A 15,180-nucleotide genomic window follows, 5' to 3' on the forward strand; every position below is an offset into this window, starting at 1 on the left:
TTGCTTTAATGGATACCAATATAGCAGTTTATTGAAATCTCTTTAAATTGCCTTTCAGTAATAGTGTAGCAAATTAAATTGATCTTTATTTTGCTAATTTTATGATCGTTCGTGCGGTTTTTTTTTTATGATTTATTATTTGGTGTTACTGTTAATTGTATTTTCATTTAAATTGGTCAAAATATACATTTGATCTCAATTTACTACTGCTAGTTACTACTCTAGGAGAAACTTATTATTTTTTTTTTTTGAAAACCATAAAATCTAATGTAATGTACCTAGGCATTTTTTTGTGGACACAATGAAAATTTGATAGAAATAAAAGACATAATAACATAAATAAATTATATTTATTATTATAGCTTTACAACGGTTTAAGGTTAATTAAAAAATAGTAGCAAACATTTTAGTAATTAAAACTTAAATGCAAATCGGTACAGAAGTATACAATATAAATGTTATACAAGACAAAAATTTTGACAAAATTGGTTTGATTTTAACTTAAATTAAATTAATACTAATTTATGGCACATTAAAATTAAAAATAAACATGTAGAAAATTAATAAGAAATTAAAAATATATTTAAAGAATAAGCACTAAATGCATATGGATAAGACAGTATATTTGCTAAGGCAAATGATACCAATCTCAATGAATTTGATTTAGTTTAAAAGACCTTCCGAATCCAAACAACATTAGACCCACTCCGTGGTGCTATATCATTGCATAGTCACCAAGAGGAACAGAATAGTCAGTAATATAATCGCAGTCAATTAGAATAGATTTGATTTTTAAAATAATCAATTAGAAATGAATTACAAGTTGATACTTATTAAACATATAACCTAATCATAAATAACAAACATAAAATTATATCGAATAATAATTTTGATTTAAGTAAATGTTAAAATTTGATTAGAGTTAAATTAGTTTTAGAGGGACACTTTAAATATGGAATCATTTTGAACAAAATTAATTTATGAATTTAAAATTATGCCCATTTTACTATTTGACGTATGTAATTCAAATATTGATGATTTCAAGGCATCAAAATTTAATCCTGAAAAAGATATAACAGTATGTTCTAACAAATGTGATGAATGAAGTGAGATGACTATTACTTTTCCGCTAACCATAAAAGTTACTTCAAATACAAGAGGACGTAACAGTATCAATAAGAATAACAAAGCAAGAGAAATGGTGTGTATTAGATCTTGCCTCACAGGATACAGCAATGTCATACGTTGATTTTGAGCAAAATTTAAAAAAATTTCCTCTACATTACCTTTTACATTACATTTTATATTATGCTCATTAAACCTGGAGTGCACTGTTCTATAACAAGAAAAGTAGGTCTCACACTGCGTAGTCTTTCCGCTCCCGTGTCCCGACATTCCAGAACCTGTATCTGTTGGAGACACTCGTTGCTAAAGTTTGCAGTGGAACGTGTCATCTCCATTAACACAATGTTAAAATTTCCGTGATCTATTTGTCACTAGACATTAAATACAAAAACCATAGTTCAATTAATACAGTAATAGAAGTGTCATCTCACATCTGACCAGTTATTGTGGGCATAATAGGGAATACAATCGATTTTCATTTCCTTGGTGGCTTGACCAGTCTAGAAGCGGGCGGCGCGAACTTGGTGAATCCTTGCTGATCGAAGACAGGCAGCAGGTCTCTGACCCTTGCTGACACGGTACCACCCGTCACCCTGGAAGAAACCGCTCTGTGAACAAGGAATTAGTAAGTTTCGTTAGGTGCAGAGCTATGCATGGTGATATTACAAGAAATTTGCCATTTAAAGTAAATGTTTGACAAATTGTGAAGACTTCTTCAAAGTCGTTTGAGAAGTAAAATGACAAATGTGCAGATTTTTTGGTAAATTATGTGCAGTTATATCCTAAAAATTTAAATCTGTTTGTTTGCTGCTAGAGGGAAACCACATAGCTCAGTCCTTGACTGCGATGTGCAGAATTGTGATAAGGTTTTAGGGTTGCAGACTGAAGAGTGGCTGATATGTGCTTCATTTATTTATTTTCGCCTACACGCATATAGCCGCCTACACTGTTGCCCTCGGTATGTGTCTTCATAGCCCGCAACTGTGTTGCGGTCAAGGACTCGATTAAGTGGATTAGCTATGTATATTTAAGAAATGTTAAACGGTGACTAGTAAAAGTCTTATTAGATCGATCTGCAACACTTGAAGTAAGACCATTTAGTATGTATAGCGGCTCCAAAACAGATCTGGTGCAAATCAGGTGCATGTTGAATCGTTGATAGATATTGCTTTAGATATAAGCTTTGCATGAGACAAGCTCCAATTCCAACTGCCATTTGATTCTGCTACATTCATTACATTAGTATCAGAGGACAAAATTAGTAAAGAGTCTAATGAATCAACTTACAATAAAAGGCTATACCAAGAAAAAGGCTGTAATAGCAAATGATTCTCCAGCCTATACAAATCTATCAAGATATCCGTAGAAACTCAATCGCAAGATGCTTGTTTTACTATCTTTAAATATCTACACTTTTTTGACAGTAAATATGTAAATAATTATCTTCTAAAGTCTTGCCCTTTACACTAATCTTCCAACCAAAAGAGCATAATTAGACCTCTAAGGTTATTTACCTGCTGGGTTTGATCAACTTGGCTGCCTGCGCTGGAGTGGCCAGCTCGGTGGGGAAGTAAGTCGCTCCGTAGAAGTCTAGACCGTTTTGCAGCAAGATGTTGGCCTCCTCAATATTGGCCAGGGTGATGCGGATGATGCTGCAAGCTTCCTTGGGCACCATACTACTGACGAGTTCCCCGTCTATGTTGGCGATCGCACGTGGTGGATTCTTTTCTATTGGCTTCGGTGTTGATGTTCCTGAAATATTTTATAAATTGTTTTTAGGACACTGATATGTGCTTTATTTGCATTTTTTTTTACATTTACTGTCACCTGATTTCGAACTGTTGTAACATGCCTTTGTTTTTTCAGATCCAGAATACAACGTTTATGTAAACTATAATAAAAATCTGTAATTAGATATTCACCAGTGTTTCCTTCACGCGGCGATCCAGCGAAGTTTAGACGAACCACCTCCACGATGGAGGTGAACTTGTAGAGGGCGTGGCGCACGTCCTCCTCCGGAATGTCGTCCGGGATGTCGTACACGTACACCGTGAATGTCTTCTGGGGCCGGCAGGGGATGGCGATCTGGAACACGCGGATCCAGATGATGAATCAGTGATTGAATTAGTATCGAATTAAGAGGTAATGGATTCAGCTGACGATGAATCAATGAATCGTCTTGTATGGAACGAGAAGGTAATAAAACAAATTGACGGGATTTGCATCCTTTGCATTGCATCCTTCAACTTGATGTATATTAATAGAAAATTTGTGTATGTCTACAGGTTTGTGTGATTGTTGTTGGTTAAGTTTCGTTGTGATCAAAGACAAATCCCAGTACCATATATACAGTTTAACAAAATAAAAAATCGAAATAGATATACGGAATCCAATAAATACCACAGGAAACAGACGCATAGCATCAATGAAGGGACACATGGCAGCATCAAAAAGAACCGTGAGACCAATACAGATCCAGGAAATGTAGCTGCTTTAATAAGATAACTATTGTCAGAAATAGTACATATCTACTCCTCTACTATCTTCTCATGATCTTAAAGTATTAATATAAGTATATACATTTAAGAATCTAGGATCTAAATATTCACGATGCGCTTACCTTTCTATAAAACCTGGATCCAGTAACCTTATGGAATCCCTTCTTGAAAACCATCTGATAATCATCGACACTGGAAAACTTGAAGAGGATTCCTGTAGCCGTTTTCGTTAGAGAGAAGCATCCCTTGAACTCCATTTTCTCGCAAATGGTGGAGGCCTTCTCCATACTGAGGCCATGGGAGGGCGTGAGGAGGAAAGCCCCTTTGGTGAGGAAGTGTTCGGAGTCCGAGATGTCGGACTCGCTGTCCGCGCCCTTCATGAGCGTATGGATCTGCTCCTTCCACATGTATGGTTCCGACATCTGGTGAAGTATACGGTTAGTGTGAGAAGTGTAGCTAATTTTATGTATGTGCTAAACATCCTATGGAAGCAAAAAACTGTAGACTTAAAATATGAAGATATTACCCACGTAGAAGAGACGTTTAAACAAAAGTTTAAAATTTTCTTTGCAATTTGAGCCATTTTAGATTCTAATCGTTGATATTTTGAAATCAAAGATCTTTTTCATCTATTTTAATGTTTGGACACTTTTTTTGTTGTATTTTCTAAATTCTTGTTGAGTTAAATACCATCGCCTACAATAATGTAACACTTCGCAGGGCTTTACAGGGCTAGTAAGACACTGAGCGTTGCCATATGCCCGTCAAAATCAAGCAAAGCCTCAAAGTTTAAACTATATTTTCACCACCAAGTCTTCAGACTGGAATATTGCAATCCTGATTTACAGTAACACTTTCTCGAAAGAGCGCTGTCAGAAATAATACTACTAGTCCTAGATCTAGATCTAGATTGGAATGGTTCAAAGCGTCCCTTTGACCAAGGCTAAATGTCATAGGTATAATCAATCATTATCAATTACTGTGGCCTATAAGAATACAATAGTTGATAAATGCTATGCGAGACAGTAACGACCGGGATGGTCGCGGGTCGTCGCACATCCCGTACCCTTCCCGACTTTAATTGTACCATTGTTTTAACTATTAGCATCCGTTTGAGAAAAAAGATTGCCAGAAATATCTATGCTGACATCTTCCACATGTTTAATTTTAAGAAGTAATTTACTATTGTTTCTTTAGCTAAAGATTTCTGTTTTTTGAAAACTGTTTGCATTCAGATTTAATAGTAAGTTTAGGTGTAGCAAACAAGAAAGCAAAACATACGGGACAAAATGGATAACAAAAGAAACAGAAGAATTAATAAAAAGTAGAGCTGAACTTATATCTGACCCTGAAAAAACAAAAACTATAAGGAAGGAAATAGCTAATATAAGTAACAAAATTAAAACTCATATGAGAAAAGATCGTCAGAGATACAGATTAGACCAACTGGAAAAATGCATACAGAGAACTGGAGGTACCAAAAAAGCAGCAAAGCAACTATTGGAGAAACAAGACTGGATACCTAATCTAATAAATAAAAATCATAAATGCGAAAAGCGACGGCCAGAAATCTTATCAATAGCTACTAAATTCTTCAAAGAACTGTATTCAAGGGAAACCCATGTACAAGCAACAATGTTAACAGACGAAAGCGAAGTACCGGATATAATACACGACGAAATAGAAAAAGCAGTGAAAACTCAAAAAACAGACAAAGCTCCAGGATCAGATGGCATAAGTAACGAGTTTCTTATCTTAAATAAAAACCATCTAGTGCCAATTCTCACACATATTTTCAATGAAGTCTTACAAAGCGAGATAATACCGTATCAGTGGACAACATCATCTATAGTACTCCTACACAAAAAAGGAGATAAAAATAACATCAATAATTATAGACCCATAAGTCTCTTGTCGAATATCTACAAAATCTTCGCAAAAGTACTACTCAACAGAATAACTAAAACCCTGGATGAAAACCAACCGAGAGAGCAGGCAGGTTTCAGAAGTGGGTATTCGACTTTAGACCACATCCATGTCATCAAACAACTGTTCGAGAAGGGCAAAGAATACAACATTACTTTCTATTGCTGCTTCGTGGACTATAGTAAGGCTTTCGATACATTAGATCATCAAAAAATCTGGCAGGCACTGAAAAAACAAGGTATAGAAACTAAATATATCAGATTGCTAAAAAACATCTATGATAACAGTAAGGCTAAAATAAAACTAGAAAAGGAAGGCGAAGACATTAAAATAGAAAGAGGCGTACGTCAAGGCGACCCGCTTTCACCGAAACTTTTCACAGCCGTCTTGGAAGAGGTGTTCCGGCAATTAGATTGGGAGAAGTGTGGACTGACCATCAATGGTGAAAACCTATCCCACTTGAGATTTGCGGATGATTTGATAATCCTCTCACCATCGAGTAAAGAACTGCAAGTGATGCTAAACGATCTAGCTAAGGAAAGTCTCAAAGTTGGATTAGCCATGAATACACTGAAGACCAAAGCTATGACCAATAGCAAGCAAGAGCCTATTATGATCAATGATGAACCGATTGAATATGTCAATGAATACATCTACTTAGGCCAGATAATCTCTCCTACAGATCTAACCACAAAAGAAATAGACAGACGCATTGGAAATGCTTGGAAACAGTTTTGGAGCCTGAAAGAAATAATGAAAAGTAAAGAAACAAACATTAAGATCAAACAGAAACTTTTTGACATCAGCATATTACCTATACTCACCTATGGATGCCAAACTTGGGCACTCAATAAGGCGCACATTAAAAAGCTGGAAACTTGCCAAAATTCTATGGGAAGGAGTATGTTAGGGAAAAGACTATCAGACAAAATAAGAACTGTGACCATAAAGAAACACACAAAAACAAAAGATGTCACAAAAACAATAAAAACTTTAAAATGGAAATGGTCTGGACATACAATCAGAGGGAAGGAAAAATGGTCAAAATCCATAATCAACTGGTATACAAGCCACAAGAAAAGGAAAAAAGGTAGACCATCTAGACGATGGGCCGATGACATCAAAGCCGTGGCAGGTGGTACATGGACAAGAACTGCACAGGATAGAGAAAAATGGAGAAAGTTGGAGGAGGCCTTTGCCAACAGTAGCATACAGACAGACAGAGGGATATTGATGCAAAATAAATAATTAAGTGTGTGTGAAATTAAATATAATATTTATGTTAAAAATGTCAGTAATAGATAATAATTTTTAAACTGTAATACTGTCTGAATAAAAGGCTTTTATTATTATCCAAATGAATTAAACTCTCACGCCCAGTACAAAATAAATATATATAAAAAGCCAAAGGGAAAAAAAAAATAAACTTACTTAAATACACAAAATAAATAAACTTAAATATATATTACATAAATACATATATGCACCGGGCGGAGGATTCACCCCGGCAGGGAGACCAAACGGCCGGGGGTCAGGGCGACAGGTGGAGAAACCGGCGGACTATCCTAGCCGAGTCCAGCAAGACCGCTTTTTGCATCTTGCCTGCGAGCGAACTGCCACGGAACCCCAGCCGCCTCAGATGGTGAGCGAGGCTGACTGGGATCAAACCGTTGGCAGATATAACGATGGGGATGATTTCAGTGGACTCCACATGCCACATGGCGGTAACCTCGTGAGCCAGATCTAGATATTTACGTTTTTTCTCTGTCTCTGCTCTCACAAGGTTCTCGTCATATGGAATTGTGATGTCCACTAAAAACACCCTTGACTGTGCCCGGTCCAACACCACGATGTCAGGCTTATTCGCAAGAATAGTCCTGTCCGTGATAATGGACCGGTCCCAATAGAGCCGGACTCCGTCGCGTTCAAGCACTGGCACCGGTGTGTACTTGTAATAAGGCAACCTCTGGTCCAGGAGACCGTACGTCAGAGCAAGCTCTTGGTGAAGGATTTTGGCTGCTTGGTTGTGTCTGTGCAGATACTCAGTGTTGGCAAGAGCTGAACAACCCGAAAGCACATGTCTGAGTGACTCGCCGGGATGGCGACAGGCTCGACAGATGTCGTGAGTGCCATCCTTCAGAATGTACTTTCGGTAGTTCCGCGTCTTTACCACCTGATCTTGTATCGCAAAGACAAACCCTTCGGTTTCCCCAAAGAGGTCACCGAAGCGCAGCCACTGCACAGACGCTTTTTTACTGACATGGGGCTCATGAAGAGCCTTAAAAAAGCGTCCGTGCAGCTCCTTCCCCTTCCATACGGTCTCCCGGTCAGAGATGCTCTGTACCACTGGTTTTTGCCATTCGCTGTTGGCCAAGGATAGCGGGGTGAGTCCTTTATCACATGCTATGACTTCTGTATGCATCGGGGACTCCATTTTCGTCTCGAAGTAAGTCCTGAGGCTGCATATCTCCCGATTGTGCATGGTCTTGGCGCTAAGTAGGCCTCGACCACCACACTTTCGGGGGACATACAATCTCATGACAGACGATTTTGGGTGATGCATACGATAGAGAGTCATAGTCGTGCGGACTCTTCTATCCAGGATGTCTAATTCGGTCTGAGTCCATCTGAGCACGCCAAAGGTGTACATGAGAACAGGCATGACCCAGCCGTTATAAGCTCGAATCTTATTGGCGCCCGACAAATAACTTTTACAGATCTTTGTCAGACGTCTATAAAAACCCTCGCAAACTGACTGTTTCATGTCCGCCTCTTGCACCCCTATAGATTGTGACATGCCCAGATACCGGTAAGATTCAGTTTCAGAAAGGGTCTTGATGTTAAGCAGGTCAGGATTGATCCCGACCGTGTGAGTGACCTGACCCCTCTCCACATGCAAGACCGCACACTTGTCTAGTCCCAGCTCCATTCTGATGGAATTACTGAATCCCGTGGTGAGATTCAGTAATTCCTGCAGTCGGGTAGCATTGGGCGCTAGCAGTTTGAGGTCGTCCATGTAGAGAAGGTGAGGCACTTTTGTCCCTCCTCTCCGAAACTGAAAGCCTGTCCCCGAACCCTCTAGTAATGTACTGAGAGGATTCAAGGCCAAGCAAAACCATAGTGGACTCAGACAGTCACCCTGGAAGATACCCCGGCGTATCCTGATCCGGTCATCGGCAGTCGCCAACCGCTCGCCATGGAGACAAAGGATCGTGCTCCATTGCCCCATACATGACCGGAGGAAGTCTTGAACTGTACAATCGATTTTGTACAGCTCAAGGACCCTCAAGAGCCACGAATGAGGCACCGAGTCGAATGCCTTTTTATAGTCAATCCAGGCTGCGGCAAAATTCCGGCGGTTGCGCTTGACCAATTGGCCCGCGACGGAGTCGATGAGAAGGAGCTCCTTGGTACCACGACTACCACCCCGACATCCGTTCTGAGCCCCAGACATGATGTTATTATCGTCTACATGACGAGTTATCTTAGAGCTCAGAACGGATGTCAGTGTCTTATAGATGGTAGTAAGACACGTGATGGGGCGGTATTTTGAGGGATCTACGGTGTCGGTGGTCTTTGGAGCTAAATGAGTGATCCCGGTGGTGAAAAGGTTCGGGAGTGTCCCTTGCTCGAGAGCCTCTTGGAATTGGCGAGCCAAGGTGACATGGCAAGTCGAGAACGCCTTCAGCCAGTAGTGATGCAGTCCGTCGGGCCCCGGACTTTTCCAGTTCGCGGCCCGCCTTACTGCACCAACTACATCCTCCGTAGAGATGGCGACTGGGTTCATCGGCCTGATTGCGGCACATGTCTCCTCTATCGCCGAAATCCAAGGACCCTCATCGTGCTCTACCTCTCTTGACCATATGTTTCGCCAAAAAGCGATAAGGTCAGCCGGATTCGGCTGTGGAGAGGTAGAACAGACTGCAGGACACTCCAATCTGTTGTAGAACCTTTTCTGATCACTCGAGAAAAGACGATTTTGCTGAAATCGCTCAACTCTTTCCGAGTATCGTCGTATGCGGTTCCCCCATGCAGCGATTTTCTGCTTCAGGTCGTCGATGCGCTCCGTCAGTTTTAGGGTTATGTCCGGCTGATCCAGCCTAACCCCGAGCCCGTTAAAGGCTATTCTGACGGAGCGCACAATCCTTGGCCTTCTATTGCCCGACCTGAAGCATAGCAGTCTGCCAATGAGGCCTCTGGCAAGGGTGATACGGCGTTCTATCCTTCTCTTCCAGGCTGGTTCTGCTCTGATGTTATTAACAGAACGCCCCGGTCGTCCAGGTTCCTTGGTTTTGATACCAATGAAACGGTGGACGGCTAGGGCTGCCCCGAAAATGATAGAAGCCGTATCATCCAGACCAGTGCTGCCCGCCAGATGTTGGGGCAGCATTTTGTTGACAGCCTCAATGACATCCCGCGTCGCTATATTTAGCGCAATACGGGAGAGCCGTGGACGATTCTCTAGAGGAGCATTACGGATTTCGGCAATCGTCTCTTCTAGGATCCTTCTCATCCGCTCTAAATCAAGGGAGACGGTTCCCTCAGTGTCCTCCTCCTCTGCATGCAAATCTTGGGACATAGGTTCAGTCTCTTCGCGGACAGGCGCCGCCGGTGAGACGATTTGCTCTGGAGAAGAGGTTGGCATTTCGGGAACAGCCTCACGTCGTAATCGTTCGAGCTCGGTCGCGTTGAAGATGTTAGAACGCTGAATAAACCGAGCTCGATCTGCTAGGTTCTGTTCCGTGACAGTTAAGTGCGGCTCAAGCAGCAAGAACTCGCGGTACATTGCTGCTCGGTAGCCAGTCCGTCCGGTTTCTCCCCCTGTAGCCCTGTAGTACGCGCGCATGACATTTTTGTTCATGTCGCATGTCCATTTCATGCGCCGTACGCCACCAGCGGCGGGCTCTGAAGATTGGGCCCTAATGGATCCTGTCAGAACCAAGCCCTCTGGTGGAGATGATGGATGTGCCGACCGGACAGGTGGTAGTGCCGGTCGACGAGTTTGGCTGGCGGCTCGCATGCTGCCACGTCCAGCGCCAGCCCCAGACGCGCCCTGGCGACCCCCAGGTAGCGGCCCTATACGCGCATCATTATTATCCATCATCATAAGTATTTAGGGGGAGGGGTGAGTGGTGATTACATCACTCGGGGTCCACTCATGTCCCCGAGGAGGCTAGTATTTTACGAGCCAGCTAGCTCTGCGGAGAACCAGAAGATGTTAGTTGGTTCTCCGATGACCCTTAGTCGCCTCTTACGACACCCTCGGGATAGGTAGGGGTGGCAACATTCTGCTCTGCCGGTGCCACACGGCGGTTATTATTATTATTATTATTATTATTATTATTATATTATTATTAGGTGTAGCAAAAAGGAACGTCAAAAAAGCAGAAACGCGTTGTTTAATTATTTTGTGATACAGAATGAGACGTTTACCAATAATCCCGTTTATCAAAAAACCATTGCTTACAATGCAAATGCCTACTACAAATTACTAATGCACTAACTTTACGGTTAACTTAGCTAATTTCGTTCACGGGTAGATGATATTTTAATAAAGAGCAATTGTATGTTTTTGTATTGCTGACGCTTCTTGAATTACGATACTGATATACATTAAACAAATTCTGAGATATGTAAAACAAATAGACAATTGAACTAATTGATCATCATTTTAATTAATAGACTGATTGGCTGCTACAATTCAACATGACAGGTTAAGGTGACATTAATCAACAAAATATAATAATTTTACTGCCTACAACATGAATCTTAATCAAGAGTTAAGTTTTTTACTTCGTAAAACTTTACTTTACTTTTTGGCAGAAATCAGCATCAATAGTCAATTCATTTATTTCAATGAGGCTTAACTTACAAGCACTTTCGGAATGTCAGGTAATAGGTAGGTAGTTTTCAAATGAGCTTTATCTTAAGGCTTCTATTACTGCCACTACTACTTAATAAATAACTAATCTACTACCGTTGTTTTAACCGCTTCTTCCTTGCCAGGTTTTCCCAGTAGTAAGAAAACCGACCTAGTATCGAATATTTCAACTATTGAGGTAATAATGTGCACTACATTCGCGCTCCTTATACAATTTACAATCAAACAAGTCTTCTTCTTAAGGTGCCTCTCCGACTAGCGAAGGTTGGCAGTCAGTTTCTTGAACTCATCTCTATCCTTCGCGAGGCGAAATAATTGTGCGGCGCTCGCGATCCCGGTCCACTCTCTGATGTTTCTCAGCCAAGACTTCTTCCTGCGACCAACACCTCTTCTACCAGCAACCTTTCCCATCAAGATGAGCTGTAGAAGCTCGTATCTCTCGTGTCGTAGCACGTGCCCTAGATACGCGACCTTTCTCGTCTTGTAATCAAACAAGTAGAAACAATAAATTGCGATCCATCACCCTGTAGGCGGACATCGTATCGATTGAAATTGCCATCAATTGCCATGTATGTGTTCTCACGAGGCGTAACACCATGTTTGGTGCGAGTGGGCCCGTCATTTACTTGTTGATCTAATTGTCTAAAGATTGGATTACATCTAAATTGAGTTTCGTTTTGCGCCTTTTTATTATCCTTGTCTTGGCTGTATAAGGTCGTGGCAATTACTTAGTTCTGTGCGTTTATTAGTCGTTTCTAAGTACTTGATTGTTTCTCTCGAATATCTCTGAATACATCTAAATAATTTTTTTTCTAGTCGTATCATTGTCTTGGTCGCGTATATCAAAAACTAAAAAACGAATCCCTTATAAGATCACTTTGTTTTCGTCTTTTTGTCTGTCAAAACTATAATTCAAATTGAAATTTAAACAGTATATTTAGATCTATGACAGGTATTTCTATAAAGTTGTGAAAAAATCAAACTTCTAAGATTACGCAAAAAAGATACAGCCGTTTATTCAGCAAAACAACGGATATTGCGACACTCAGAAGAATAAAAACACTATAATTAAGCTGAAATTAGGGAAAAATTCAGCAAAAACTGCGCGATTTTATTCCTAAACTATGTATAGGGATTAACACTCAAGGGAGTCAATACGTATTAAATGAAATGATGCTGAATTTTGGGAAAATCTCGGCAAAAACTGTTCAATTCGAATCCTGAACTATTGATAATGACGTACGTACGCAACCCTCGGTGGGCGAGTGCGACTCGCACTTGTCAGGTTAGTAAGAAAGACATGTTTTGTATTAGTAATTCTTTGGTCAGGTAAATGTTTGATTCTGTTGATGAAAACGCGCTCTACAACGTGCCGCTCGTCTCCATCAACCTAAGGTCTAGATGTTAAGCTCCTTATGCCTAATTACACCTGCAACTTTGTTCTTCAGACTTAAACACGGCAATAGTGCTTGGCGGTAGAGATATGCCTGACGGTAATACTTCCCGGATTATCTCCGTCACTCTCCACTACTACTAGTGTATTGTCTGTGAATTATTCTTATTATTTATTAAACGACGCCACGCGGTTTCACCCGCGTAGTTTTTGTTTCCGTGAGAATATAGCCTACACTAACAAAAACGTCTTTCAATTGCTAAAAGATTTTCAAAATCGGTTCAGTACATTCAGAGATTAATCTGGATCTGGATATTGTAGGGACAATACCACAAACTTTACCTCTGTAATATTAGTATTTGAGTACGCTACTGGGGGTATTAGAGTTGGCAGGAAGGGCCAAAGGTAGGGTTGAAGGGTCTACAGAGGGATCCCTGCGGAGCGAGATGAGAAGATTGAGGGAAGGGTCAGTTTACAGTAAGGGGGAGCAAGGTTTCGATGATGGAGCTATTAGTATGATATTTGGTTATTTCTGCCGCCAAGCAGCACTGCAGTGTTCGGGTGTAAAGACCGGTGCCGGTGTTACAAACATGAGCAGGCTAATTCACAATCTTTGATGTATGCTAGTTGACATATACAAAACTGAGATTCTATGTAACAAATGTCATCCGGTGTTTATACAGTAGGTAAATGATATTTTGTCAATTACAGTTCGTTTCATGTAGGATGGTGCGGATGACAGTTCGTTTCACTCTTGAAAGTGTGCCGCGATTCCCGATAATAGCACAGAAAGCATATGTATACATATATTACGAACGTCATACAGGCGACTGTCACCGTACCCATGCTATCTGAAAAACACTTGAAATTTAATGTTTTTTACAAGGATGATAATAAAGACTAAATAGAAAATAGGCCCGCAGGTCCTACGAATCAGGTCGGTAGACAAATTACAATGTTAATTTTACAGAAAAATATTTTTTTAACCTATAAAAATTTTTATGTCATGTATTATAATCTTTTTACGAAAATACACTTTAGTTTTTAAAAATGGTTTAAATACTAATGTGTTTTTAAAATTTTTATTAGCCTCATATAAAATTTTGTTTTTCGAGATATATTTCGTTATTGAAGCAAAGAAGCGATTTGTCTTCTGATCTCAAGTTCAGCTTTTGCGTTTGAGTCCTGGGTCAGGTTATAAAATATCTTTCATCCTATTGAAATTATCAGTAAAAATTGTCAGCTCGGAGTTGGAAAATTGGTGGTATCACACCTCCGTGCCTCGGAGAGCATGGTAAGCCATGCTGGTCATTAACATCTGATTATGGTCGTTTATTAATTTAACATTATCACACAAAGCCTTTGGAGAATATACCATGAGGGTTACCGCATTGGAGAAGTAATGATATATTCTCCATAATATTATACCTCCTATAAGGAGGGAGGTCGTTCACATAGGCTATTAATGCTAATAAATGTTATATTGTAAGTATTTAAATTCCAATTTAGAAAATCCAAATATAGGTTAGTAGTCTTCCTACATTTCTTATGAATTGATACTTGTAATCGTGCAAATGAAATCTAATAACTCTTTTGAAAATAGACACTACATTATTATCCCTCCTTGCGTCGTATTCCTCATCACTGAGGGTCGACACCCCTATCACAAGCTTGCTTCTTCACGATGTTGCGCCATGTGGCTCGGCTTTTTGCGACTTGCAGAGCCTCGTGTATTCTTATATTTATCCTTATAACAGCCTTAGCTTTAATATAAATACTTAAAATCCCGCTGAATTTCTCAGGACAGATTGCAGGAATAATGATAGACTAAAAAAAAATGTTTAAAAAGCCCACTTGAAATAAAAGAGTTTGAAAAGAACTCACTGATCCTCTTGGCTTGTCTATCTTCTTCTTAGGGCTCTCGTCGGGCCGGGTCTCTGTGTCGGAAGCGCCCTCCACCAGGGACATCTTGCGAGTGCTGTGCGCGCGCGCCGCCCGCCGTATACCCTCCGTGCCGGCGGAGCGTGGAGACGCGCCTTAAGAACAGCGGAGCGGTGGGGCGGTCATTGTTTGCTAATTTACTAATGGATAAATTGTTATTAGAATTGGCGTGATACTGAAATGGTTGTAAAAAATTCTGAGATGCTAGTGCTTCCTTGTTGTAAATGTGCGTTTTAAGAACATAGACGAAAAGTTTTTAATTTAATTGACATTGACAAAATACATCGCGTAAATGGACCGGAAAAGAGTACAATTTTGAGTTATGTTATCGCCGCGTTGCAACGACTTGCGCTACGGCTTCAGTGTGCTCGTGACGTTCGAGCCGTCCACATCTCTTGTTGTGTAATTCTTTATGG

The 15,180-nt window shown here is 40.4% G+C and overlaps 1 protein-coding gene across 2 annotated transcripts; it reads right to left on the bottom strand.

Moving 5' to 3' along the window:
• Positions 1-331: 331 nt before the first annotated feature.
• Positions 332-14,842, bottom strand: LOC112047029 (uncharacterized). 2 transcript variants are annotated; one of them, XM_024083934.2, is made up of 5 exons: positions 14,708-14,842; positions 3,746-4,045; positions 3,048-3,210; positions 2,640-2,877; positions 332-1,718 (listed from the first exon to the last, which is right to left on the bottom strand). In XM_024083934.2, the coding sequence occupies exons 1-5, from the start codon at positions 14,789-14,791 to the stop codon at positions 1,601-1,603; spliced, it is 903 nt and encodes a 300-aa protein (XP_023939702.1). In that variant the 5' UTR covers positions 14,792-14,842; the 3' UTR covers positions 332-1,600. The 2 variants fall into 2 exon arrangements, with proteins under 2 accessions (XP_023939702.1, XP_023939700.1); XM_024083932.2 differs by having other exon boundaries at positions 332-1,733.
• Positions 14,843-15,180: the final 338 nt, after the last annotated feature.

The sequence above is a fragment of the Bicyclus anynana genome, chromosome 25 (genome assembly GCF_947172395.1).
Source record: "Bicyclus anynana chromosome 25, ilBicAnyn1.1, whole genome shotgun sequence".
NCBI lineage: Eukaryota > Metazoa > Arthropoda > Insecta > Lepidoptera > Nymphalidae > Bicyclus > Bicyclus anynana.

What these genes read in the sequence shown, in the direction of transcription:
- LOC112047029 (XM_024083932.2), bottom strand. Translation starts at nt 14,791, where the DNA reads ATGTCCCTGGTGGAGGGCGCTTCCGACACAGAGACCCGGCCCGACGAG. An exon ending in GATCCAGGTTTTATAGAAAG is followed by an intron (nt 3,211 to 3,745) that starts GTAAGCGCATCG and finishes CGCGTGTTCCAG; the next exon opens with ATCGCCATCCCCTGCCGGCC. An exon ending in GCCGCGTGAAGGAAACACTG is followed by an intron (nt 2,878 to 3,047) that starts GTGAATATCTAA and finishes AAAATATTTCAG; the next exon opens with GAACATCAACACCGAAGCCA.